Raw genomic sequence first — 27,712 nt, 5'->3', positions numbered from 1 at the left:
CAGGCAGAGGAACATCCCAGTCATGAATCACACCAATGACTGGTTTCTGAGCAGTTCCATGCCACTAAGGGCTACTTTGTCAGCCCAGCTTTGGCTGAAACAAGCAGTGTCACAAGCTGGATGTGCCGAGGTGCTGAGAGCAGGGAATTTAGCTGCCTGCTGTCATCCAGCTTTGGTTGAGAGGGAGTTTGTAAGCTTGAAGGCATTAAAAAGAGCAATCTTCTCCCTTTTGATTCTTTTACTCAGGCAGCAGGATGGTCTTTGCAAAGGTTAGCCTTGGCTCAAACCCAGCTGCTAGCCCGAGTGAACACATTATTGTTGTTACAGGCTGCCAAATCCAATGTCCCGGTAGAGGAGAGGCTGCCACAGCTCCTTGCCCCCAGGTCCAGCTGGCGGTGAGGCTGGGCATGTGATCCCAGTAGGCACATGAGCACAAACACACTTATTCAAAACATATCTACATACATAAATGGCAGGCAACACACAAACAACACTCACACAAACACAAACAAGACTAGAGACCTCATCTTGTTTGGCTCTCTGGCTGATCAGGATGAAAGCCCATTAATGGAATATATACATAAATATATCTATGTATACCTATACAGACGTATCTACAATGTGGATTCCTCTAGCCACTGGCCTGAGACACTCAGTCTGCACAGTAGCTGGCCCCTGGATTCTCTCATACCCTGTGGACTCTTGCACAGACACACAAACGGGTTTCTCAGTTAACTTTCATAGACCACAATCTTCCCAACAGCTGGCCAGGATCTTCCATTCCCTCCAAGAGCCAAAGTACAGACCTGTGGTGCCTTCAGCATGCAGCCCAGGCTTATGGTTGCTTCGATTCCCGGCTCCCAAAGCCTCTCATCCTACTCGCCAGCTAGTCCTGCTTAACATTCGCAGGTGATTCACCTCGACCCACAAGCACACGTGCAGGCAGAGTAGACAGTTACTCACCCAGGAAAAGCATCTGAAATGGAGTTCAATGAACAGACAGGCCCTGCTGACCAGGCGCAGGGCACGGCAGGACAGACACACCGACCGGCCAACTCTTTCCACGTCACTGGCCCCTTTTATCCCCTTACTGCTCTGCTTTTCCACACTTGTTCCTTCCCAAACCACCCAGATCCCTCCCTCTCCTCCCCCTTGGTTTCTCCCCTAAACATCCCAGAGTAAGCTTCGTGCAATCCCAAGATGCTTCTCCTCTGCATCCCATAATGTGCCCCATACCACTTAGGCAGTAACTTCCCCCCGCAGTCCATAAGAGCCTTTCCCTTTAGCTCAGGGTGCTGGGTGCTCCCCTGCACCCAGGGCTGAGGCTCCGTGGGGCTCATGTCCCCCACTGGGTTACTGCGGTTCTTCCCCCACCCGGTTATTGGGGTTCCTCCCCTCATAGCCTCTAAGCTTCTCCTCATTCCTGGCGTGAGGCTTTAGTCACACTCCCCAGCCACCATGGGAAGACACTTGTGCATTTCCCTGCTCCTGCCTGGCTCGCCGGCGCTGCCCATCATTGACCGCTCTTTGCCACCACTTAGCTCTGGGAGGAGATGAAATGTGGCTGTGTTTAAGGCCTTTGGCAGGGTAAATCTAAATAAATATTTATCAGCAGCCAAATGTAGAAGAGAGAGCTCATAAAAATGCATCCTTTGGAAGGCTCCTTGTCCACCAGTTTTCTGCAGGAAGGTAAATTTAAATTAATGTTGCACTAAAGCACTGCTTTGCTGTTGCGAACGATGAATGAGTCCAGGTTCGTTTCCAGTGACCTGTAAACATGGTATATGGTGCATTAGCAGTAAATTGGCAGCAGATGATGGTGCTCTGAAATACGAAGGAAGCAGCTCAGTTTTGCCTTTTTCATCCCAGTCTTGTTGGAAAGGGCACACTGACTTCTACCCCAACTACTGGAGCTCAAGGCCCATGGGACTCGGTCAGTTGAGAGAGCATCACCATGGTCCCCTTCACTGAGCCAATACTTCAGCATCGAGCAGGGGCCACAGAGGGAAAATTGAGGGTTTGGGAATGAGCAGCATCCGATGTCTTGAAAAGAAACTTGTAATATTCGTAGAATCATAGAATCACAGAATGGTTGGAGTTTGAAGGGACCTTAAAGATCATCTAATTTCACCCCCCCCATTATGGGCAGGGACATCCCACTGGATCAGGCTGCTTAAAGTCCCATCCAATGTTGTCTTGAACACCTCCAGGGATGGGGGGCAGCCACGGTTTCTCTCTGCCAGTGCCTCACCACCCTCATTGTGAAGAATTTCCTCATGTCTAGTCTAAATCTGCCCCTCTCCAATTTATAGGCATTCTGCTTAGTCCTATCACTACCTGCTACTGCCCTGATACTTGGATTCCTATGACAAAACAGACTTGGCTTTATAATTAGATGGATACAGAAAAGTCTCCAGTTAATACATATGAGGCTTTTTTGACACACTTCTGTGATGACGTATCAAGAGAGAGCATTGCAAACTCAGCACCATCTTTTTGTTTCATGTTTGTACAGTACCTGACACAAGGGGCTGAACCACCTCAGAGGAGACAGAGGAGCTCCTGGTGGTGGCAGGGTCTCATGAGGTCTCTTGCTGCTGTCTGGCCACAACCCACATGCTATATGACAAGAGCCATCCTGTTTGGTAAACTCTGCTAACTGGAGATCTTCCCAGATTCTCAGTCTGTCAAGAGGTTAATGCCAGCAGCACAGTCGCTTCTCTACACCCAACCTTAAAGATCGTACCCAATCGTAAAGGTTGTACACCCAACCTTAAAGACCCCTGGGGAAAGTAAAAGCCTAAGGTCAACCCTTACTCACTGTCACTCATCGGGAAATCATCCACCCAGCGTAGCACCTGGCCTTGGCACCCAGTCTGCTGCTCTAGCTCAGCTACAAATGAGTGTTAAACATAAATGTTATTTATCTCTAATTAGTTATTAAGGCTGTATGTAACAGCACTCAAGAAAGATCATATTGGTATCTGTCTATATGCAACACAGCCCTCCCTAAATCATGCTGAAAACTGATTTCCCTCCTGCTATACAGCAGATCACTTCAGGCTCTGTGCTAGTACATAAGGAGAAAATTTGTTACCCTTCTGGAAAATCAATAGGCTCTTGGCAAACTGGGTTCGGTGCTGTTAATCATCTTGATGGCACCATCTGCCTGTGTACCACAGTGCAGCAGGAGAACCACCCCACCACCCATCAGAGGGCTGCCAGCAGCTGCCCGGGGATGTGCTCAGGGGCTGCAAAGCCCCAGCACAGCTGGGCTTGCACCGCTCACTGCCACCGAAATGCTTCCAAGCCCAGCTGAAATTGCAGGAGGATCAGGGGACTGTGAGCTCAGAGCTTGCCAAGGACCCTGCCGTTTCCCCACCAGGACTTCTGCTCCATAGACACGAGCAATGCCTCTGCCTTGTGCCCAAAAAGCAGCTCAATGCTCAGAGGAAAAGCAGAGGAGTCAAAAACACTAAGAAAAATCCAGCTGCCTGAGGCATCACCACTGGTGCATGCAGCTCCTCAACACTTCGCCGGCACGTGGGGGAGTGAGAAATCCCACGGCGGAGCTCGCTGGCTATGGAACGTCGCTGTATGAAGTTCTGGTAAGAGACATCTCCAGCGAGGCAGGGTCTCTTCCCTCCTAAAGGAGCTCAGTGCTTCTCCAGCAGGCAAAAGCAAAAAGCTTTGGAAAAACATATCCTGCAGGGTCAGGATGGTCTGGAGAAGCTGGAGCTGAGCTCCAGGGAGGGATGAGGCTGGTGGCATCTGTAGCGTGAGCGAAGGAGCACTGGCTAGGCTTGCAGGGGGCACAGCTGCAGCAGAATGGCTGCAGGTGTTCAAGAGCAGCTGCTGGGGTGGGCAAAAGACCCTTACACCAACACGTGCAGCTTCCCCATCCCATGCACAGGGTGTTTGCCTTACCCTGGTGCCGGCCGGCATTGTGTGGGAATTACAGAAAGCTAGGCTGACTCCAGCAAGCTGGGGGGAAAAGGGAAGAAGCAAACAGCAGAGCCTGGCTTATTCCAGCTCGGCATTAATCAGCGCTTTCCTGAGTCACAGACATGGCTTTGTCTGTGGGATATCAACTATGAGATTCAGAAATTAATTCAGCTTGGGAGCTTTGGATGACTCAGGCTGCTATGAAAACACCCCGGGGCAGAAATGAGATGTAGGGCAAATTCACCCTCGGGGTATCTCTCAGTGGACTTTAAGTGAGGATAAATTTAATTTGCAGAACTCAAGCATACTTTATTTACCCTTTCTAAGTAGCGTTTTAAATTTAAATATTCAAATAGGCAATCAAGAGGCTCTTAATGGGTTGCATTTATTGAAAGAGAGTTTGATTTAAATTCCTCAACCTCAGAGTCTTAGCCATATTTCTCTTTCCCCAAGTGAATTCTCTGCTGAGTTTCTCTATTGCACCAATGTATGAAAATCTCAATTCACTGAATAAACAGACAAGGTGACATAGCACTGATATTAGATTGCCCACAACCAACGCAGTGATCCTGCTGGAAGATGTCTGGAAGTCTCAATGGAAAAGCAGGATGCAGGAGTCATATGTGCTTTTAGGAGTTTGTAAAGACAGAAGAGCTCTTTGTCATGCATCACTTGGCTCCCAGAGATGGCTCTAAGTTATTTCAGCCCTTAGAGTTCATTTAACTCTGCTGCCAAATATCTGTCTGGGAGGAAAAAAAAATACATTTTGGTAGCTGGAAAAATACTGAGGCAAAGGATTTGAAACACTGAGCCACGTGGACTCCTGTCTTAGCTCTCTCGGTGCAGCCATTCTTCATTGTAGTCGAGAAATGTTTCATCATCGTTGCTGGTGCAGGGTAGGGAGGCTGTAAGAAGCCCAGGGTCAATTCTCGGCTCCAATCTCCAGTTTCTGTGTGCTTTGAAGCATCATTTCAGGTCAATACAACAGAACTTCAGTTCCCTGTTGTCTTCATGACAGGCAAGCTGTGTCTTGGGGACACTCAGGGAAGAGTCAGAGAATCACAGAACGGTTTGGGTTGGAAGGGACCATGGAGGTTATATGGTCCAACCCCGTGCAGTGAGCAGGGACATCTTCAACTAGATCAGGTTGCTCAGAGCCCCATCCAACCTGATCTTGAATGTTTCCAGGAATGGGGTATCCACCACCTCTCTGAGCAACCTGTGCCAGTGTTTCACCACTCTCATTGCAAAAAATTTCTTCCTTACTCCTACTCTGGATCCCTCTTTTACTTTAAGACCATTACCCCTTGTCCTATCACTACAGTCCCTGCTAAAATATCTGTGCCCATCTTTCTCCTAAGCCCCCCTTAGGCAATGAAAGGCTGCAACGAGGTCACGCTGGAACCTTCTCTTCTCCAAGCTGAACAGCCCCAACTCTCTCAGCCTCTCTTCACAGGAGAGGTCCTCCAGCCCTCTGATCATCTTTGTGGCCTCCTCTGGACTCACTCCAACAGGTCCCTGTCTTTCCTGTGCTGAGGACTCCGTAGTCGGACACAGGTGGGTTCTCACGAGAGAGGAGTAGAGGAGCAGAATCACCTCGCTGAACCTGCTGGTCATTCTGCTTTTGGTGCAGCGCAGGAAACAGCTGGATTTCTGAGGCAGGATGAGCAGCCCTCCACTCCCTGGGTATGTGGGGGACAGACAGGCAGCACGGTGCAGCAGTGGAGGGCAGCAAACAGTGTTTTGGCCATACCTTTACTCCCTGGAAAGCCAATGCTGATGGGCAGGAGCTGGAGGGGAGCCAAGTAGACGTGTGTCATGAGAGAAACCCCAACAGCAAAATGTGGGGAAAAATCTGGGAAGATTCCTTCTGAAAGAAAAGCCTCCTGGAGGACACATCTGGATCCTATTTGCTCTCCGCCGTCTCAGGCGATGCATCAGACTGTTTGAAAGCTCCCCCCAACCCACCCAGCCTGTGAGACACAGGGAGCTGCATGTGGCTGCATTTTCATAGACTGACTGGGACGTGACCAGGGGCTGAAACTCATGTGGGGGAAGAAGTTCAGAGACACCTGTGTGCTCCTCAGAGGAAGAAGCTACTCTGGCCACTGAGAGAAGTTCAGAAGTGGTCAAGAGGCAGTTTGGCCATGTCTGCCCCCAAAATCATGCTGCAACAGAGGAGTGGTTTTAATGCTTTGTGGTTAAAATGATGCAGGTTTTATATGGGTTTGATTTTCTTGCATTACTGGTGGTTGTGCCTGTTCCTTCTCTACTCCACCTAGAGAAAATGCAGCACGTGGCTGCACTGGAGGAATTCAACCTGGCCTTGAACACCTCCAGGGATGGAGCATCCACAAAAGTCCCTTTCCATCTTCCTTGTTGCCCCCTTCAGGTACTGCTATAAGGTCTCCTTGGAGCCTTCTGTTCCCCACGCTGAACAACCCCAAATCTCACAACCTGTCCTCATATGGGAGGTGCTCCAGCCCTCCGATCATCCTTGTAACCTCCTCTGGACCCATTCCAACAGTTCCCTATCCTTATTATGTTGAGGATTCCAGAACTGGACACAATACTCCGGGTAGGGCCTCACATAATGTGTTGTAACCCTGGAGAATTCACTGCTCCGAGTAGTAACAAAGAAACAGCATCATTACCAGGTTGAAGTAACCTGCTAATACTCATAACTGCTTTTAGTGAATTAATTAGCTATAGCTAATGCCCTTCATGGCTGGCTCACTACATCTGCCCAGGGCATTTTCAGAGCAGACAGACAGAGTTTTTGCCCTTTCTGCACTTTTTTTTCCTACGGCCTTTTACAAAAGAGTGGAGGTGTATTGTTTTTGCATTCATTCTTTGCTTTGCAAGCTTTACGATATCGTTTACATAGCTCGTTTCTATTTGAAGCTCTACCAACACAAGGCATCTCTGTGGCATTCTCATGTCATGAACATGGATCCAGGTATTCCATACAGGACAGGCAGGGGAGGGAGATACATCTTTGTGGACAAGCTGAGCTGGTGGACTAATTCTCTTTTTCTTCTGCCCCAGGAGGAATGTGCTCTCCGGTTGTCCTACCTGAGGGAATGTGGAAAAGGGAAAACTGACTTTGTTTGCCAGTCCCACCTCTTCTAAGAAAATGCTCCTGGAGGAAGCACTGTTCCACAAAGCATTTCCATGTGTCACCTTCTGTATGTGTGATCCAAAGCACATTGAATTGCACAGTAACTGGGGCTCCAGGATGCAAACTGCATCCACTGAGAACACAAGCGTGTTTCTTCTGCATGTTTCAGGCATTGTACAGTGCAGTTATGCTGAGATGGTCTCAGGCAAAAGATTTCATTTTGGAGGAGGCTTCTGCATTCGTACAGCACCCAGCAAATGCAGGTCCTAATTCACAGCTATAGCTTCTCTGGGATGGAGAAACCCATCATAAATTGTGATTTTCTGCCACCCAGCTACAGAACATTTACATTTAATTGACCCTTTGCCGTTATCACAGGTGTTTATCTGTTTGCAGTCACCTTGGACAGTGAAATTAAAAAGTCAGATTCGCTCTGTCCTCAGTTACACAACTTGAGTTTTACCCTGTGGGTTTCCAACAAGCCCTGAGCTGGGCTGGGCAGGGTCTTACACGCTCTGGGAGGCGGCTCCTGCTTCCCAAACAGCTTTGATCTCAAGACAAGACAAAAAGATGGGATTTTAAAGTGCGCTACAAAAGTACCTCTGGGGGTATCCAGCTCCAGCAAGAAAGAATTTCATCTGGATTTCCGGCATGGCAGGGGAATGCTTGTGTTTCAAATACAAGCATGAATAATTCAGTTTTCATGAATCTGCCTGGCTTCATAAGGACTTGTACTGATTTAAGCCTGATAACTGTCTTCCTTTCTAGCCACTACTGCTATAAACAAAGAAGGGATGGCCCTCAGGAGAATCCCCTGTCTGGGAGCAGCAGAGGTTGCTGCAGGGCAATAATTGCAGCCCAAGAGAAGCTGATATTGCTCCTCAGGAGGCTCTGGTGGGTGCCGGGGCTATGGCTGCAGGGACAGATGGGTGCAGGGGCAGGAGGTAGGACTTGTCCCCTCTCTCCATCTCACCTCCGGCCACAGGATCTCCCTGACATTTTTCTTTCGTGGGTAAAGCTGGTTGATCTCATTCATTTGCCCCTAAAATGAGCTTTTCTGCTATTTTGGTGAATTGAACTTTACTGCGGGATCACGGAGCGGGCTGTGGGTAAGCAGTGGGCTGCCCAGTGGCTGCCTAGGGCTGCACAGTGAAACAACTCCCTTGGCATGAGAGCTAATCCCTTCCTCAGCTGCTTCTCCACGCCCCAGTGCAGCTTTGCTTTATTTTCCTTCTTCCTCTGCTGCAGGGGGAGAGGCTGATGCTACTGAGCTCTTCATCCTGTGGCTGCCACTGCCATCTGCCGACATCTATTTCCACTGCAAAATTGTCTTCTTGCCTTGGAGCTGCCAGACTGATGCTCTCAGCTCCAACAGCTGCCTGAGGACAGTGGGATCCTCTCCCATGCCTTGGGGACAGCAGCACAGGGGACATGCACATCTTAATGTCTGAGGTAACAAGTCAAGTTTTGAGCTGAGGGTTCAGCCCAAGGCTGTGCAATGACCACCCTGCCTATCTCCATCCCTGTCGGCCTCACCTGGACCATGGCTAAGCCCAACTGCCCGGTCCATGCCCTTAGCCCACAGTTCAGGTCCCCTGAGGAAAGCGTTTTGGTGTGGCCTTTTGCATTGCAAACCTGAGAAATGGTATTTTTTGCACAAAGTAAACTATATGAGAGTGGAGAAGCAGGCAGGAGGAGGGAGGGATCTGGGCGGGTTGGCAGCACAGCCCTCAGGGCAGGAGGAGCAGGAGGGCTTGGTGCTTGCAGAGACCAGGGTGGGACAATCCATTGGGAAGTTGGTGAAGGCTGCAGAGGATTTTTAAGGACCCCATAGTGGCTTTTCTGCCCCCATAGTGGCTTGAAGTCCAGCACTGAGGGGATGAAAATTCACCATATACCTCTTCACCCACACATGTGCTTGTTCCTGGTATAGAGGAGCCTGATACGAGCCCCCAGCAGGGTACGATCCAAACATTCCGGCTCAATCCAAGGCGCACGACTCTTTGCCTTTTTGCAAGTGCCAGGGATCCCAGGGACCTGGACCCTTAGGATAGTTTACAGCACCACCTGGGCATGTTCAAACTGTGCTTCATATCCAGCCTCCTCTGTGCTTCCTACTGTGCATGAGGCATGGCTCCTGCCTCTGAGGTGCTCACATGGCCCTGATGGACTTGTGTCCGTCCAAGGACACCAAAGCTGTAGCTCGGCCAATATCACCTACAGGAGTGGCCCTGCAGCCAGAATGAGACCCTGTATATTTTCTGCAGACTCGATACACTTAATATAGATTATAGGTAAAAGGGACATCTTGCCCTAGGGAGAAAGACAGCTGTTGGCATCATTTGCCCCTTCTGCTTCATCTTCAGTAAGATGATTTCCTTTTATTTACAAACAGGAATGTACTAAGCTTCTCAACAGCTCAGCAAGGCTCAAGTCTCATTAGCCTTCTTTTAAACAGGGTGGGACGTGAGTGGGAAGCTGAGAACGCAGAACCCTGGAGTAAGGCCACAGCAAAGGGCAGAGGAGAGCAGGACCAATGCCTCAAGAGATCCCTGGGGCAGCTCTGAACCCCCAGTTCTGGAAGTGGGAGAAATGGATCTGTGGTGATGGCCTTTGTGACAGGGCACATATCTTCTGTTGAAAATCTGTGTTCTTTCTGGAACCATCTCTTTGGAGGAATCATGAACTAGTTGATGAAGTTTGGCAACCACAGACTGAGCAAGGGGAAAAGGGAAAATACTGAACTGCTGCTCTGCTTTGTCCATTAATGACACAGACGTGTTGTGGCAAAAATAGATTGTGCACTAAAAGATGGGCACAGAACATACAAACAGCAAGGAAAGGAATCACTGCTGAACAAACAGCTTGTATTCTGGCATTTCTGAACTTCTGGACATGTGTCTTTGCTCCTTAAGCGTTGTCCGTGTCTGGAGTTTACATAGACACACAAGCCGAGACTTGCACACACAGGAATTCTCTTCCAATGTACTTCTCATTTTCCCTTTTCTCAGCTGCCCCATTGCCTGTCATTTCACTGCATGAAAACCAGGGCATAGACCATGAAATTAAACAATAAGAATTAATGGCCAACCTCTAGAAGAAAAAGATGATCATTTATCTGCCCGACACTCAAGGCCTAGGGTTCACCGCCTCTGAGGACAAATCTGACGTAGTAGCTCGATTCCAAAAACAGATGGGCTCTTTCACCACTCATTAGTCTCACTGTTAGTTCCCAAATCTAAGACTGCCTGTTTATTGCGTGACCCTGGGTCTGCATCCTTTCTTGGTAAAAATCATTCCTTCATAAGGAATAAGTCACACGCGCAAAGACCCTGAAGATATTCCACTAACTACTCAATAAAGGCTAAAGTGCAAGATATAGATCCTTCTAAACTGCTAGACTGAGTCATCCTCATGGGTAGGTTTATCACAGCCTATCCAAAGTTTCTAATACTGGCACCGACTGTGTAGAAGGGTTTGTTGTTGCCTTCCACTGAGTCAGCTGAGGCTTTTAGAAGTGTGTACCCTTACACAGCAAGCTAAGGCTACATCAGTGAACTTCCATCTGGTCAGCAGCTGGCAATAAGTACCACAAGAGTTGAACCTGGAGCCGATGTTATTTGGTATCCTCGTGGGCAAGTCGGACAATGCGACAAAATGTGCTCTCAGCAAATTTGAAGGTGGTACTAAATTAGGTGGAGTGGCTGACATGCCAAAGAGCGGAGCTTCAGTCCAGAGGCACATGGAGAAACTTGAGGATTAGGCCATCAGATGCGTCCTGCAGTTAAGTGGTGAGATGCACGAGTCCTGCATCTAGGGTGGAATAACATCAAGCATCACCACAGTCTGGGAACTGACTGGCTTAAAGGAGCTGGGGTTACACATGGTGGCCTACATTAGTATGGTCAAAAGATCAAGGGACATCAGTGTTCCTGTAGCATTGATACACTTGGAATATTGCATCCAATTTGCTAACTCTTCTCAAGTTCAAAAGAAATGTGTAGGAACTGGAGATGGTCCAGCAGAGAGCTGTCTAGATGGTTAGAGGCCTAAAGCTCATCACCTACCTGAAGAAGCAGAGGGAGTTGGTCTTTTTGAGCCTGGCAAAAAGAAGGCTAAGAGGCAATCTAATAGCAACCTACAACTCCATGAAGAAGAGTTATGAATAATGATGGAGCCAAACTGTTTGGCAGTAGCAGGTGATACAGTGAAGGGCAACGGTGACAAGTTGTGGCTTGAGAGGTTCAGGCTGGATTTTATCAGGAGGATAGTGCAGAAAGATGGGGCGCTCTCCATCCTTGGTGTTTTCCAAGACGTGGCGAGATAGTCACAGGTGACCTAATCCAGCGTGGGGAACAGTCCTGCTCCAAGCAGGGGATTGGGTTAGACACCTCAAAAGGTCAGTTCCAACCCACACTTTGATGGTCTGTGATTCACAGAGTTTTCTGTATTTATTTCATCTTTGAAAACAGGAGCTCTACAATCACCTCAGTGTGATGATCTGGAGAGAAATTTAACGCTGCTAAGAGGCTCCAGTGAGGCCTTGAGTTCTCCTTGTGTTCCAGGAAAGAGCAGGAGAAACTGAACACCAAACCATCTGCACTGGCAGAGAACTGATAACTTAAATCCAGCCAATCCAAGCAGATGAACTGTGTTTCTGCAACAGAGAAAAATTAAAATCATTATGGATTCTGTTTGGTCTCACCCAAGGGGAAATTTCTCTTCAGCCACAAATGATCACTTGAACTTGGGCATAAAAGCAAGGCTTATCAGAAAATCGCCAAGGGAGGATTTTCTGTACTTTCTCACATACTGGACCATCCTTGGTGGTCCCAGGGTGTAGCCCATCTCTGATGCTTCTGAAGAAGTCAGGAAGAGACTCAGAATACACTCAGCTTTGTGCCCCAAGGTGAAACTCCTGACTGGTGTTTGCAGGTTGCAGCTGAAGCATGGAACTCAGTTATACTCAGGGACTTGAGGTGAAGTGTAGATCCTATGATTACCTCGAGAGCCCATGAAGGAAGGGGCTCAAGCAGAGGTCACAGGGATCTGCATGGAGACAGACAGGACCAACACGATCTTACAGCGTGACCTGTGCGCACAAAGGCAGCCGTAGAGCTCTGCCCACCATCATTTTGTTACTGTGCTGTAACAATGAACAGTGGGAACACACTGCCTCTTCCTGACACTTCTATTGCAAATGTCACGTGGAGGAAAGAGAGATTCTCATTTGCATGTCCTGGGGTTGAACTAGATAAGCAATCATTTTGAAAAACTAGTGTGCACACATATAAGCACCCACGCATGTAGTTAAACCTTCCATCCAAGGAGAGATGAGCCTGGTGCTGATTGTTTATGTTCATGCAGTAAAATTTCTGTGGAATTGTTTTTCCTGGATGAAAAACAGAAACAATCACACCAGCTCACTTCATTTTAATGTCCATTTTATTGTAATTATCTTGCCATTCGCTGAGCTTTCAGAAGCTTGGTTCGGCATTATAAACACCTGTGCTTGCAAACCCTAGGCAGCATAAATAAAAATAACGTTGTGTTACAATAATATCCGTAGAAAATGAGATTGGTGCAATATGTGGTACTTGCAGTTTTCAGCTCCCCTGTATGCAAACCAATAACATCTAAAGGCTACTTATCCAAAGTGTTGAGTCTTTTTGTGTTCATTATTATTGTTTATACATCACAGGTGCACAGTGAGAAAGGATGGGCAACATGATAAAATGCTTAGCTGGACCTTGGGAGAAACAGTCACATTTCCCACACGTTTTCTGGGTGATTTTGAGCAAGCCGCTTAATCCTTTCATCTTTTCATCATCTATAGTATACTACCTCCGTAATATCAAATAGTGGCAATAACTCCTGTTCCCCAAGCGCTATGTGCAGATAATACCACTGTTGATTGTATATAGGTACAGAAGGATAGGCTAAAGCCACACTTATTGTGCATGTCTGCCTTTAAATAAGCCTTCAAATTAGCCTTCAAATTCCGCCTTTTTTGGGTAGGGACTGTAGATCTGCAGAAGAGCACAGTTCCATGTGGTAGGCTCCATAAATACGTGTAGGAAACAGAGCTTGTTTCCAAAAACTCATTTTAGATAACCAGCTGAGACGCAGCTCCTTTAAGAAGCTTGCCTGACATCATAGGAAGAGCTTTGGGCAGCACTGGGAAGTTAACTCCTCTTAAGTTGAGGAAGGTAGCTCCTGAGCTCATTAGTCCTCTAAGTATACACTCTCCGTCAGGGCATACAAGGAGGGAAAGGCAAGGTGGCATCCCAAGAATTTTGCATTGTCATAGGATTCAGGAGGAAAAACTGTACCTTAATTAACCTTTGCTGGCAACTCCAGTAAGAAGCAGTGGAAGGAAATCCCCCTAAACACTGTTTAAGCTAAGGATTTAGAAGATAAGCAGCAGTTGGATGATCCCATTGTCATACCTAACACTCGGGAAAAACGATTGGTGGTGCACTTCTGTAGCTGCTGCTATCACCAGCTGAGAGGAACAGAAGGGGTAGCATTGTAGAATGAGATTGTGATCAGATCCACAGCTCTGAGATGGACTGGAAGAGGCCTGGGGGATCGAGTGACCCTGTTCCAGGAAGGCAGTGTTACATATGGATCTGCAGAAGACAAGTTGACCTGAGTAACGTCCGGTATTTTGAGACACAAGACGTTTTAGGGACCTAGACCTTTTTAGTCTGTCACAGGACAGGTGCCATCCAGAAACAATCTGGAAAAACAGAAAGAAAACAGAATATAACATCTCTCTCCTAAGAGAAAAAGGGTTAAGTCCCAAGGTAATGTGAAACAACAGCGACTGCAGTGTGTTAGGTGTGGGTGGAAGCAGAGCCGATGGCTTTTTTGTTTTATGCCTTTGGAATCATGGAAATTGGTGGAAACAGCCGTAGTGAAAAAAGTATGAGAACTGAGACATCGCCACCTTCCTACACACTGCTTCAAAGTTTCACTGCCCTCTTGGTGAAGCTATTTTCATGAAGTCCAGCCTGAACATCTCAAGCCACAACTTGCCCCTAGCTGCCACTCCCAAGAAGAGCCGAGCACTGTTGTCTTCTCCTCTCACTCTTGAACAGCAGGGCCCAATACTGGACACAATATTTCAGATGTGTCTTCATCAGTGTTGAGTCCAAAGGGACAGATTTTGATCTGCTGGCCACACTTCTCCTAATGTAGCCCAGTATGTGGTTTCTTTCATTCACAAAGAAAGCGTCTTGCTGACACATATGCTGTAGATTTTGTTTTGCTCACTTTGTCACAAAAGAAATTATTTGGTTTTGGGGGAATTACAGGAAGAGTATTGGATGACTGTTAGTACTTGAGCAATGTCGCCAGTGTCCTCACCATGAACTGATGGATCCCAGATGACAAGTGCATTCACAATGAAGGAAACCAACAGAGTTTTAAAGCACTTCTCGTCTCACGTCACAGGTTTTTCTATGGGAGATGTGGGATGATTTGGGCTGAAATGTGATGGAGCCATGTACTGAGATGGAGAAAGGACTGTTGTGACTGTGCACCTGGGACTGGAAGAAGCAAGGGAAAAGCACAAACCCAGAGCAAATACCTGAGTGGAAAAGAGAGGGATTTGTTGTGAACATGATGTGTCCATGCTTTATTTGAGAAGCTCTGTGGTCACAGTGGGCAGAGCTAGATGGAAATAATTAAAGGCATTGCCAGGAATGGCTTAGGGTCACAGCCTGCTATAGGAATAATATTTCATTGTCAGTCTTTGTTGTGTGTTGTTTTGAAATGTAAGAGCTAAGATTTTGATGAACTGCTCTTCTTGGGATGGAAAACTCCAAAGCACATATTTCTTTCGAATCTGTAAGTAATCTGCCAAGGCAGAGCTGAAAACAAGAAAAACATGTCCCCAAAATTTTAAGGAAACATGACGAGTCGTGAGTCTCGTCCCTCTCAGCTAGACAGTTCAGTGACACTTTCATTCTGCTCATTCTCCCTTACTGAAAAATATTTTCTGGGACTTGAAAACCAAGGTGCTGGGATAAACCATGACAGGCAAACAGCCACACGCCAAGAGGACATAATCTCAGTTTGCATCCCTGGTGGTTGGAGCAACTTCCAGGAACAACTGGAGATGTAAAGTGACTCTCTGTAAAAAGCGAGGGTGGCACTTGAAGCGAACCAGTGGGAAATAAAGAATTACACCACTGAAAATGAATAAGACGATGTAGAGGATCTCCATTTGCGGCTGGTCAATGATGGGAGCTAACACCAGGTACACCGCTGCCATCAGCACGATTACAGGGATGATAATTGGGACCTGCGAAAACAAAACATCAGCATAAAGATTCACTTTCTCCTGGGCCATTGTGGGTCTGAACAACCCTGAAATTCATGCAAGTTTTTTAAATAAAACCCTGCTGTAAGCTGAGGTATTACAAAGAAATCAAAATCAATCCAGACATCCTGTTTCCCAGCCCACCTTCAACCCAAGGCTGAACATCCTTGCAAGAGCTACATCACTGCCACACACCCTAACCCCTGGTCTTCCCGGGCCTGCTTAGACCTGAAGATGCAAACTGCTGGTTTTAGTGCCAGGTGCATTCTTACTCTCCCTACTACATTGCATCCAAAATCTGACCTGTAGACAAAACACACAGCAATGTGCACAAATCACATAACTGGTTGGATGGGCAGCCTGATTTAGTGGAATGTCCCTGCCCATGGCAGGGGGTTGGAACTAGATGATCTTTGAGGTCCCTTTGAACCCAAACTATGCTATGATTCTGTGATTCTATGATTCTATGATTCTAACTGAACAACCTTGGGTAAGAAGTTCATTCGTACGTTGACAGATATGTGGACAGGCAATCTCAGGGGCTATTTCTCCAAGTCTGGTCATAAAGCACTTGAATTTGAAGCCAACCCACCTCAAAGGCCACTGAATGCACAAGACAAAATGATTTAACAGCAAGGTGGAAAATGTTCTAGCTGGGATTTTCCAGTTTTTACTCTTGTGCTTTTTGTCCAACAAAAAAGCACTGGTCTAGATCAAAAGCGATGTTGTCCATGGTTACTTGAGAGAACATAGAGAAGACCTGCTGTTGGCTTCATCTGCCTTAGGAGAATATTCCACTCTGCTTCCTCCCCACTGTGTTCTAACACTTAAGGCACAATGCTGATAAAAATGTTTTCAAACCAAGGTAAATCTTACCCTTAAATATAAACCTTTAACATGCATACAGATGCTGCAGGACATCAGCCATACATTGTCATTTGACCTGGAACCTTCAGACATGAGCTCCTTCTAGTTAAGGAAAGAGTCAGGCCATCAAACCAAAGCCTGCAGCAGGCTGATATCCTCAGGGGACTGACCAGCAGGACCTCAGAATTGTTATACAGTGTTAAAACACTGCTGCAGAAACATAACTTCTTTTCCTCAAAGCCCATCCAGCCAACAAGTGGGGTGAGTGTCCTCATCCAGCATCCTAATTTCTGATTCATAGTCTCCTGACCCGTTCCTAGGATTTTTTTCTATAAAAATATTTCCTTCGGTCACTGAGGAAGCACCGCAGCTCAACTCACTCATGGCTCCAGGATAAAGAAGAGGTAACTCCTGATTTCCTTCCACTTAGTTGTTTTGTGGGGAACTAACATGTAGCCTGTCCATCTCAAAGGGCCTGGGACGTTCTGGCAGTTTTCTATCCTCCACAAGGCTCTTGCACACTCTGAGGACCACAACTGAGCTCTGAGAGCCCGAACAGGCAAATGCATTGTTTATCAGTACCATCCTTCATTCTCTTCTTAAAACTCAAAGAAAACAAGAGGATATGTAGATATATTTTCCGCAGTGAGGGGGCAGTGCATCATTAATTTATCATGACGGAGAATTCATCCTTGACTCATGCCTGGATATTCACACTATCTTGCCCTTCCTTGACTTTGTATACACAAAACATGAAATTAAAAAGGAAAAAGAAGCACACTAAATCTGTAAGCAACCAACCCCCGTGCTCTATGTTTTCTCATAATGCTCTTTTGGTCATTTAGGCAACAGAAGAAAATAGTTTGAGGGTTTTTTGTTATTACTTTACCTTGTAAGATCTTGGCAATTCTCTTTTCTTTATTTTTAAATACAGGAGACCAGTAATAGTCATGCCATAGAAAAACCATGCTATAAAACTGGAAGAAAAAGAAAAGAATTAATAAAAGACAGTATGAAATTTGGGATGAGGTCATCCAAGAACATCAGTCCTGCGTTCCAGAGCCCATATCTGCAATTGAAAAGGATAATATGGATATCAATTTAGTATTTCTTCCTTTCATTTATTTTCCAACACAAATTTTAGAATGATCTATTACAGATCCATTTCAATACAAGGATGTATTACACCCAGTTAAGTACACAGTGATAGAAGCATTCATGCACTGCAAAGACGTTGGTTCCTTAGCTCTTTCTTTTCTTTGTTCCCCTCATCCTCACCACAATATTGGTTAGAAAGCAATAGCTCGGGCTCAAAAAGTATTAAAAGAAAAGACTTCTAAAACAATGCCAGAATCCAGGGCCACAGGGGATGCAAACAGAAACACAGCGCACACATACCTGAAAAAGTTCACGATGCTGGTGAAGCTTCCCGATATTATCATTATTAAAGACATAGCAGATGTAAACAGCAGAGCAGGGGAGGGCGTGAGGCATCGCACGTGAGCCATAGACAGAATGTCTGGCTGAAAGCCAAAGCGAAGAAGTAAACCGTCATATCATGTCCTTGGAGATCCTTACTCATCCCCCTCAGCTGCTGGTGGGAGCTCTGCTCGCAGCCAGAGCCACTCTTAATTGTCAAATAAGCATCATAATATAAAAGCAGTTAACTCTGAGGAGTGTAAATGTGGAAACCCTCCTCGAGGCTATTTTTGTTCTATCTCACTGATTTCGTATCCTCTGTGCTCAGTTTAGGCAGACAAGATGAGGTTTTTCAATCTACCAGTGTCAGACTAAGGCTGAGTCAAATCAGAGCTTTCCTGAGCTTCATCAGGACTTTGTGAACGGTCCCACTCCTCTCCTCTCCTCTCCTCTCCTCTCCTCTCCTCTCCTCTCCTCTCCTCTCCTCTCCTCTCCTCTCCTCTCCTCTCCTCTCCTCTCCTCTCCTCTCCTCTCCTCTCCTCTCCTCTCCTCTCCTCTCCTCTCCTCTCCTCTCCTCTCTGTCACAACTCTCTGGGACTCAGTTTCTCTTGGATTTACTGGAAAATCAGACAAGGACTCCTCCTGAAACATTTATGCAACCACACACAAAGCAACCCACGATCTGTTCCAGAACACGGAGATTATCAGCTTTTTTATTTCTTGGCTCATTGGGAAAGTTTAATGAGAAAGACTTCTATTTTTTTTTTTTTCTTTCTAACCAAAATAGCATGCAAGCACTTCTGCTAGAGCTGAGTGTCTGAGGAATGGCATAAACATTCAGCTTTTAGTCTGGTCTGTCAAATTCAGACCATCTGAATTGCTTAGCACAGAGCTTGCCACGATACAGCAACCACTGTCATCAGGAAGAGAAGTTGTGGAACCACCAAACCCAGTAACCACCAAACCCAGTCAGCTCTACCCTCTTGGTCTTTCATCCAATTCCTTCGCACGTACAAGGAGTGGAGCTGGTGTGGAGCAGCATCCTTCACACTTGAGAGCAGAAAGGTGTGGGGAGGAAGGAACAGACAGGTCCAGGAGGAACACAACATGCCTGCTCAAAAGTGAGGAGCACAAATGTGGCTCAGCTGAAGCACTGAGAGGGAGAAAAAAGTGTGTCTGGAGTGTCTGTGAGTGAGGGGGTCACACCAGCAGCTGGAATGGGGCAGCAGCCGCAGGGACTTGTATGCCAGCTACCAGCAACTGGTGAGACTGGAACTCAGGAGCAGCTACTGGGCAGACTGAATTTCTCAGCCCAGCTGATGGAGGAACCCACACTGTATATATGTTTATATTTCCCACTAACAGACCACTCATCAGCCAGAGAGGGGAACAAAATGAGCCCGTTGGCGCCGTTTGTGCTTGAGTTTTGGGGAGTGTTATGTCTATATGCCTGGATTGGTGTCACCTGCTGCCTGTAAACTGGCACATCTCATTTTATTGTGCTTCACTTTACTGCGCTTCGCAGATATTGCATTTTTATTATGCCAATTTTTAGCAATAAAGTATTTTTAATTAAGGTATGGCCATTGTTTTCTTAGACATAATGCTATTACACCCTTAACAGGCTAGAGTATAGTGTAAACATAAATTTTATATGCATAAGGAAACAAAAAAATTCACGTGATTTGCTTTATTGTGCTATTGGCTTTATTGTGGTGGTCTGGACCTGAGCCCGCAAAGTCTCTGAGGTACGCCTGTATGTATGGATACATATAAAGATGCACGTACGGGTGTATATATATGTTGCATACTTGTGTTTGTGTGCCTGTTGGGAATATGTGCCTAACTTAGCAGTTGGAGCAGGAATCATAGAATAGTTTGGGTTGGAAGGGACCTTAAAGCCCATCCAGTTCCACCCCCCTGCCATGGGCAGGGACACCTCCCACTGGATCAGGTTGCCAAAAGACCCATCCAACCTGGCCTTGAAGACCTCCAGGGATGGGGCAGCCACAACTTCCCTGGGCAACCTGTGCCAGTGTCTCACCACTCTCATCATAAAGAAATTCCTCCTTATGTCCAGTCTAAATTTGCCCCTCTCCAGTTTATACCCATTGCCCCTCGTCCTATGTAAGCCTTTGTAAACAGTCCCTCCCCAGCATTCTTGTAGCCCCCTCAGGTACTGGAAGGTCACTATAAAATCTCAGAGCCTTCTCCTCTCCAGGCTGAACAACCCAAACTCTCTCAGCCTGTGCTTACAGCAGAGGTGCTCCGGCCCTCCGATCATCCTCGTAGCCCTCCTCTGGACTCGTTCCAGAGCATGGAGTTACAACAGCTCAACCTCCACTGGCCTATCAGGCTTGGCTCCACCTAACAAAACCAATTATAAACCCCAGCTAGGGTAGATGTAAAGCTCGGCGTCACCTTGGAATTGCTACGAAGCTTGAAGAGCAGAGATATCTTGTGCTGTATCCAAACTGGGCAACCCCATGGGAAGGCCAGAACACCCCTCAGACCGCATTGTGCAGTCAATATTGCCTGCAAAGCTAGAGTGCAAGCGAGGTTGCCTTACAACACACAAGTACAGCCAGGTTTCCCCTCCCTGGCAGCTATCTTGGCTAGGTCACACTAAAGCCTGTGCCAGGTGCTCCAGTCCAGCTGTATTTCAGTTGTCCGTTTCAAAGCTTTTCTTAAATTAAGACTACATGTAATTATGTGTCTCCCTGAAACTGGGAGGCTGAAGAAGAAAGTCAGGAGACAACATACACATTACATTTGAAAAAGATGGGAAAGCAAGTCTTTGAGGGAGAAACTAGCCACCGAAGAGCTACCACTCTACCAGTTGAACACACACAGTGTTTTCGTCCCTGCTTTAGTGTCACAAGAAGGCAAAATTGCTCAAAGCAAGCCAGACCCCATTTTTTTTGTCCTTACCATATGGCCTTCCCTTGCGGCAATGTAGCACACGCGGCCTCCACTAAAGAAAGTGCCATTCGATGAACCAAACGTAGACAGTGCCACCGAGAGCGAGATGAGCCATGCCCAGCTGCCCAGGACTTTGTCCCTAAAGTGGCAAAGAGTTCACAGCATAACATCCAGCTCGAAGATGTATCAAATACTCACTGTAGAACCAGGTTTCTTCCCTCTGTTATTCTCACTGAATTTTTCTTTTCCAAAGCTTTTCTCATGATTTAAAGCCTTCTTCCAGTTCCCGTAATATTTAGTCACCAGTAATATTGTCTTGTCCAGAAAAGTCAGCTTTTCTTCCTCCCTGGTGTACAAATGTATGTACACATCTGCCCACACTGCAATGGTGTACAAGGCCATCAGAACAGGAAAAACCCCTTTTATTGTGTACAAATGCTGTGATGTGAATCCTGGAGATGTTGCTATTACAGCCAACAATATGAGCTTAGAAACTGCAGAGAAAATTTGCTCCAAAGACCTGAAGAGATATCCTGAATTATAACTTCTTCCCCAATATGCATAAGAATTTAACTCTTTAATCCCATATCCATGTATTTCTGCTACTCTGTGAATCAGGCATAAGCCAAAGCAATTGTTTGAATTCCAGACGCTTGGTTCTAGATGCTCAGGCATTCATGGTATGGTTTCTCCATCACAGAAGAAGCAGCAGGGTTACAAACAGAGTTCCAAGTAAATATTTGGAAGATAGGAAGATCTCACCTAAAAATGCACCTTCTCAAATGAAGCAGCATGAGGAATATTAATTGACTAATAAATGCTAGTGTTTGGGGGTAATTATCACATACACATACACACACATATACAAACAAACTCACTGTTCACCTAACTGGCAAAAATCTAAAATTCAAAAGTTTCTTTAGAACACTGTGTATTTCCATCTGAATTGCACAGCTTTAAGCCCTATGTACTCTTTTCTAGTATTGCCTATTCCAAATGTTCAAAAATTAAGGGTTGGGCTTTCCAAAATCATGGCAGGAGCTTACCTCCCATGATAATTTCAAAAATATAGTTTAGAAGCTTAACATCTGGGTTATGATCCTCCAGGCTTCAAGTTATCGAGTTACTTGTGATAACCAGAACTAAAATTTTTCCCTTTTTGGAAATGATGGAATCTGGGCATCTCCTACCACCATGCAACTCCATAAACTCAAGATCTCAAGGGGAAACAACATATATCACAAAATCAATAATAAAATCCTTAGCAATTATGCATTTTGCATTTATGAGATCAGTGCTTTGCTGTTTGAACCCTGAAAATGAACTATGGGGGCAACTGAGAGTAACTTCTTACAAGCAAACTGAGATCTGCAGTGGCGGTAAGTCACTGACAGCAAAGAAATGCTGGGGAGAGTTTCATGAGCTCCTTTTGTGGCTGCACCTCTCACCACTGAACAATGTTTCTCTCTAGCACTTTTCTTCTTATACGGGGAATAAATGCATTTAAATGTGATGTGTCCTCCTCTGGCTTCTTTATATTTATCCCGTCCTTCCTTAATGGCCTGAATAGCTGCTTTTCTTGATCATGAACCACAACCATTACCCCCTCTTCAGCCCATGCCTATCTGTTCTCCAGGCTCTTGAGTGCTCAGTTTTCTGGTTGCTGCTTCAATATTTCTTCCTAAATTGCACTCTTGGGTGAAAAGGTTAATCAGGCAGGAAAAGGAGATGTGTTAAAAAGGAGGAAGCTTACAAATAACTTGTTCATTGGGAATGATGGGAAAGGAAGTGCAGAGGAAGTTCATGACACTGCAGCTTATTGAGGCTTTGTAACCTGTCCAAACAAAGCACTAGACCTTTAAAAGCTCTTGCTGATAATGACATGAAAGGTCAATAGAGAATGTATCTAGCAAGAGCTCAGTTAGATCTTCCAATTGGAGATCTTGTGAAATGCACACAGAAGCAAAGCTGCTGTTGACTTTTTAGGAAGAGGATGAGCAGCAACATAATCTCTGGTTATACCGTGTTGTTATTTCTGCCAGACAACTCATTTAGGGCTATTGTGGCTTCCATGTCTTTGGAAATATTTAGACTAAGGCTAGAAGTCCTGGTGGAAGATTGTCTGGTTAGAAGTCGATGGTGCCTACATCTCTCATGACCGTTCCTTCCTCCTCTTCTCAAAATCCTTGTCTTGCACAGAGCCTCCCATACCACCCAACACTTCAAGTTGATGGAAGGTACAAATTGTTTCTGTGAAACTCTGGAGAAGCACAAGCCAACTTAAAGACACAATTACCAAAGGCTACGCAACTCATCTCAAAGATGTTGTAGAGATCAGTGTCATCTTCCATTTCCCCACAAACATAAATACTGAACCAAAAGACTCTGGTCTGGTCTAACTTCCAGGTACTGAGAGGACATGATTCACCCACTTGGCTCCTATCTCTCTCTCAAACTACTGCCTCTACATTCGTGAGACAGCACATTGTCCTCTCCACTTTTCTGGAAACAGATAAAATTTAGGGCACCTCTCCGTCTGGATACGGATCCTCGAAAATTGAGGGCATCTCCCAGTCTGGATATGCATCCTGGCTGCATCCTCCCTGTCTGGGGGAGATGCTCCTGGTGTGCACTTCATCCCTTCTTTATGCTCACTTTCCATGGGGAAAAACATGAGGGGAACCACAGATTCCCAGTGAGAATGAGTGGGAATGTGGAATAAGAGGTGTGCTGCACCCCATCCTGGCAGCCTAGATACACCTTGGAGACCAGATGGAGCAGGTCAGCCTTGGCTTTTGCCCTACAGGTGACAGAGCAGGGACGGGCAGCATGCTTTCCTGTAGCACGACCTGGCAGGTCCTCCTGGATGCCAATGCCATGCTGTTCCTCCCACTGGGAACGGCACCTGAAAGCTCCTGACACTCTGGACACAACCCGTATTTTACAAGACTGCATTGGCTGTGTTGCAAGAAGCAGAGCTCACCCCCAGGTGACGGCCACGGCTCCTGAAGACAGCAGTTCTGATGGAGTCATGGCTGCTAAGTAGCTCACGTTTACCAGCAAATACAAGCACGTAACCAGAGGAATGGCAATCATCACAGCTCTGGGAAGGGTCACCTGGAAAAAGGGCAACAAGAGCATTAATTGCAGTTTTAACACGGAGATTCAGATTCACATGGCGGTTTTTAAACCAGTCTCCCAAAGATGTCAGGCAAACAGTAACGTTGCACATTTCAAAAGCTACTCTTTAAAAACAAACAAACAAAAGAACCCACCCTGAAAACAATGACATTTTATTTAAAAAGACTTTAATTCATAGCTTCCCAAGATGTCTCTGCATGCTTCTTGATTACTTTAATATTGGTTTATTTGTTACAAGTGTGTTAGGTGTCCTGGTGCGCTGTGTCTTCCCATGAACATCCCACTGACATGGATGAAGTACCAGTTTGTGTTGCATCACGTTTCACTGCTCTAAGGGCTAAATTAAAGCTGCACAGCACAAGGAAAATTTGCTCTAGAAAGGAATTATTTTTCTTCTTCCTAGAGATAGGCTGCTATCGAGAAACTTCATGGACCATTTTAAAGCTCGATAAAATCAGCGAACAGTGCCTTATGCAGCTGAAAGGACTGGAAAAAAGCAACTAGCAAAGTGATCATGGAGCAATTGTATACATCTTAAAACCTGAAATACCAATTTTTGCATTCCCACTGTAGGACAAGATACAGCAATTCCTTATATTGTTGCCTCCACTCCACAAGGGTGTAAATATCAGTGCTCACAGTCCCATGGGGGAAAGTGCCACATGACCCTAGGACCTTTGCTGCCATTTAAGTTAATATTTAACGGTGTGCTTTCATTTAATGTGTAAAATCTTGCGTGCTGCACTGGTAGAAAGCACACTGTATACAATCTGCACTCACACGGCTCTCGGAGAAAGGGTTGTTCACTGCTATAGTGTCATCTGTGAAAAGACATAATATGGAGCAAAGAGGGCTGATGTGAGATGTAGGTGAGTTACTTCAGTGCCTATAATGTGGACAGAACAATGCTTAAAAAGTAGACTTTTAGAGACAAGGATCATTCACAGAGTTAAAATTGCCTGGCTTGGCTTGCTCTGAAGTTCCCCCTCCATGTAATAAGGAGAGATAAGTGGTATTTTGAAGTGCACGTCATAGAATCACAGAATCATAGAATGGTTGAGGTTGGAAGGGACCTTAAATATCATCCAATTCTAATCCTGCCCATTGGGCAGGGACACATCTCACTAAATCAGGCTGCTGGACTGAGTCCAGCATAGACCAACTCTTTTAGAAACTAACGATTACAGAAAAGTGGGTGCTTTTCTACATAAATATAGGTGCCTAGAGTGAGATCCTCTGAACAATAAGATAAAACTTCGTCCTGGAAGGATACAAATGCTATCTAATGGCTTTTCTTTTTTTTTTTTTTTGCTGTCATTAGAGTCTTTTAGTGCTTTTTTTGTAGGTAGGCTGCTATTTTGCTTAGAGACTCATTTTTACCCTTTCTGGACACATTCATAGGTGTCCAGCCTCAAAAGTCAGAACAACCTTAGGATGAAAGCTCAGTAGTCTTTCCGAGATGCTCTAATCCTCCGATTACTCCCTTAACACAATCATAGCTAGAATCAAACACATTAGCAGCACCATTAAATAAGTAAATCCCAGCTCGCTCACTCACCTCAGGCTTCTTCAGCTCCTCAGTTACATAGTTCAGGTTGTTCCACCCATCAAAGGACCACAGCCCCTGGTAAAATGCCACTCCAATCGTCCCAATACTTGCAGTCGTGTTTTGAAAAGCATTTTGAAAACTCTGAGTTTGTCCCTTGGCAAGCAACACCAATCCACCCACCACGATCACCAACAAAGCCAAGAGTTTAGCAGCTGTAAAAATGTTCATAATAGATGTCGCCAGCCTCACGTTGAGGCAGTTGATGATGGTTAAAATCAGGATGCAGGCAGCAGCTGTACATTTGACGACAACCTGTGGGGATGAGCATCCTGGGTAGAACGGCGCAACGGCGTATTCAGCAAAGCTCAGACAGACAGCTGCCAAACCAGCTGGTCTCACCAGGATAACAGAAGTGTAGGCGAAAAGGAAAGCAGGAAAAGAACCAAAAATCCTCAAGATGTAAATATATTCTCCTCCAGATTCTTTAATTATGGTTCCAAGCTCAGCGTACGACAAGGCTCCAAACATGGACAGGAGACCACAGGCTGTCCAGATCAGCAGGCTGCTGGCAGGGCTCCCCATATGATGCAGCACCCACTCAGGGGACATAAAGATCCCTGAGCCTATCATAGTGCCTGCGATTAAGGACACTCCACTAATCAGGCCTACCTCTTGCTTCAGTCTTAAATTCTCCTTCCCTTCACTCAGATCTGAGGATGAAGGAGGTGAATCTGTTGTCTTCCTTTTCCTCATTGTGGAAATGTTAGGAGATGTTGTTGTTGGGAGATAATATGGAATAAGACTGAGGCATTTGAATAAAGACTATCTCAGGCTTATCGGGTTAAGTTAATAATTACAGAAGTCACACTGAACACTGTCAAGAAACACAAAGTTACCTTCCACTTGTTGCATTCTTTCCTTACCCATCTTATCTTGATGATTTATCCTGGTTCAGATCCTGCTGAGATTAAGTGGGGTACAATTAAATGGGAGGTGTCCCTGCCTATCTCAGAGGGGTTGGAACTAAATGATCTTTAAGATCCCTTCCAATCCAAACTATTCTATGATTGTATGATCCCATGATTGTAAGTATCTTTGAATCTCATTGCAACCCACGGCAGCGAATAACATTCAGCACCACCTCAGAATCACTCAGCACCTTATGGGACTGTCTCTCTGATTAACTTTCCTTTAAATTATGCTTCAAATGGCATCTGAAATAAGAATCAGGTAAGCAAAATCCCCATGTATATCTGTACTTTATTCTTTGATTAAAAGTCGGTGCTCAAGCACCTGCTTTAGTGCTCTATCGCATTTTTACTCCCTGCTATAAAGTGATCAAAGAAGCCTGTCACCCAGCGTGCTATCGATTTGCTCAATGAGGAATATTTCCAGTGTCTCAATCAAAGGCAGAAATGTTTTGCTTAAACCAGTCCAGAAACTGGTTTTCTGTGCAATAGTAGGGGGCAATTATTTTTCTTTTTTTTTTTCAGATTTCAGAAAGCGCAGGAGGAGAAGAGTGAAAAGGTTGCAATTACGCTTTTATGGGCCCTTTTTCTGTCGTACATGAGGTATGCATATTCTTACCAGATCACGATCTTCAGAGGACTTTGTCACTGCTTATCATACACACATTTCAGTGCACACTCAAGAGAAACATAGAGGTACAAGCTTTTGGAAATGCTACTGACCCCTACTTAGTATCTAACGTGTAAAACTTCAGACTTTGCAGAGTGTTCTGCTATAAATCTGAATATTGTTTTGTACTGCATAGTCAGGGCATGAGGGTATATTTTGTGATTTGCAATATGCACAAAGTATTGAGCAGAAAGGAATGTCTATATGGATTCCTTTGAACTTAAACTAAACTTTACTGACTGCAACTGTAAAGAAGAAGCGTTACTGTCCTTGGTGGTCTCCTGCAGACTTGTGTTGTGATACATACCAGAAAACAGGAGTGAGACCTTCTTCAGCCCTTCATGGAAACAACAGACCTTGAATCTTTAAAACTATCTTTTCTCCTCAACCATTTGAGCTAAAAAAAGCATGAATATAAACAGAAAAGTATTTTTACTGTTTGTCTAAAAATTCCTTGTACTCTAAATCATTTAGATTTCTCTTCACTTGCTTTCTTTATTATTATTATCTTGCTAGCTTTGCAGTTTTCTGCAAGAGGAGTCCAAGATAACTCATGGGCTCCTAATAAAAACAACATATACAAGTCACATAATTTCTCATGCTAAAGTAAATAAAGTTACTCAAATTTGAGCATAAGGCTGAAGGTCTTTGATTTCTTCAAAGAAGAAAAAAAAGATCTCAAATCTCATTAAAGAGCAGAGTTTGGGGTTTTTTTTCAGCATAAATCTTATTATTAGATGAAGACAATAATGAGAAAGGTTTGGGGGGGTTGTAAAGGATA

General features: G+C 45.4%; 1 protein-coding gene across 1 annotated transcript; it reads right to left on the bottom strand.

Moving 5' to 3' along the window:
- Positions 1–12,539: 12,539 nt before the first annotated feature.
- LOC104057108 (b(0,+)-type amino acid transporter 1) lies at positions 12,540–26,118 on the bottom strand. Its single transcript, XM_009558436.2, has 6 exons — positions 25,303–26,118; positions 23,587–23,720; positions 20,613–20,742; positions 17,661–17,785; positions 17,152–17,239; positions 12,540–15,377 (listed from the first exon to the last, which is right to left on the bottom strand). The coding sequence occupies exons 1-6, from the start codon at positions 26,044–26,046 to the stop codon at positions 15,144–15,146; spliced, it is 1,455 nt and encodes a 484-aa protein (XP_009556731.2). The 5' UTR covers positions 26,047–26,118; the 3' UTR covers positions 12,540–15,143.
- Positions 26,119–27,712: the final 1,594 nt, after the last annotated feature.

The sequence above is a fragment of the Cuculus canorus genome, chromosome 3 (genome assembly GCF_017976375.1).
Source record: "Cuculus canorus isolate bCucCan1 chromosome 3, bCucCan1.pri, whole genome shotgun sequence".
NCBI classification, from domain to species: domain Eukaryota; kingdom Metazoa; phylum Chordata; class Aves; order Cuculiformes; family Cuculidae; genus Cuculus; species Cuculus canorus.
The sequence above is the reverse complement of the archived record's forward strand: the minus strand, read 5'-3'. Positions and strand labels throughout refer to the sequence as shown.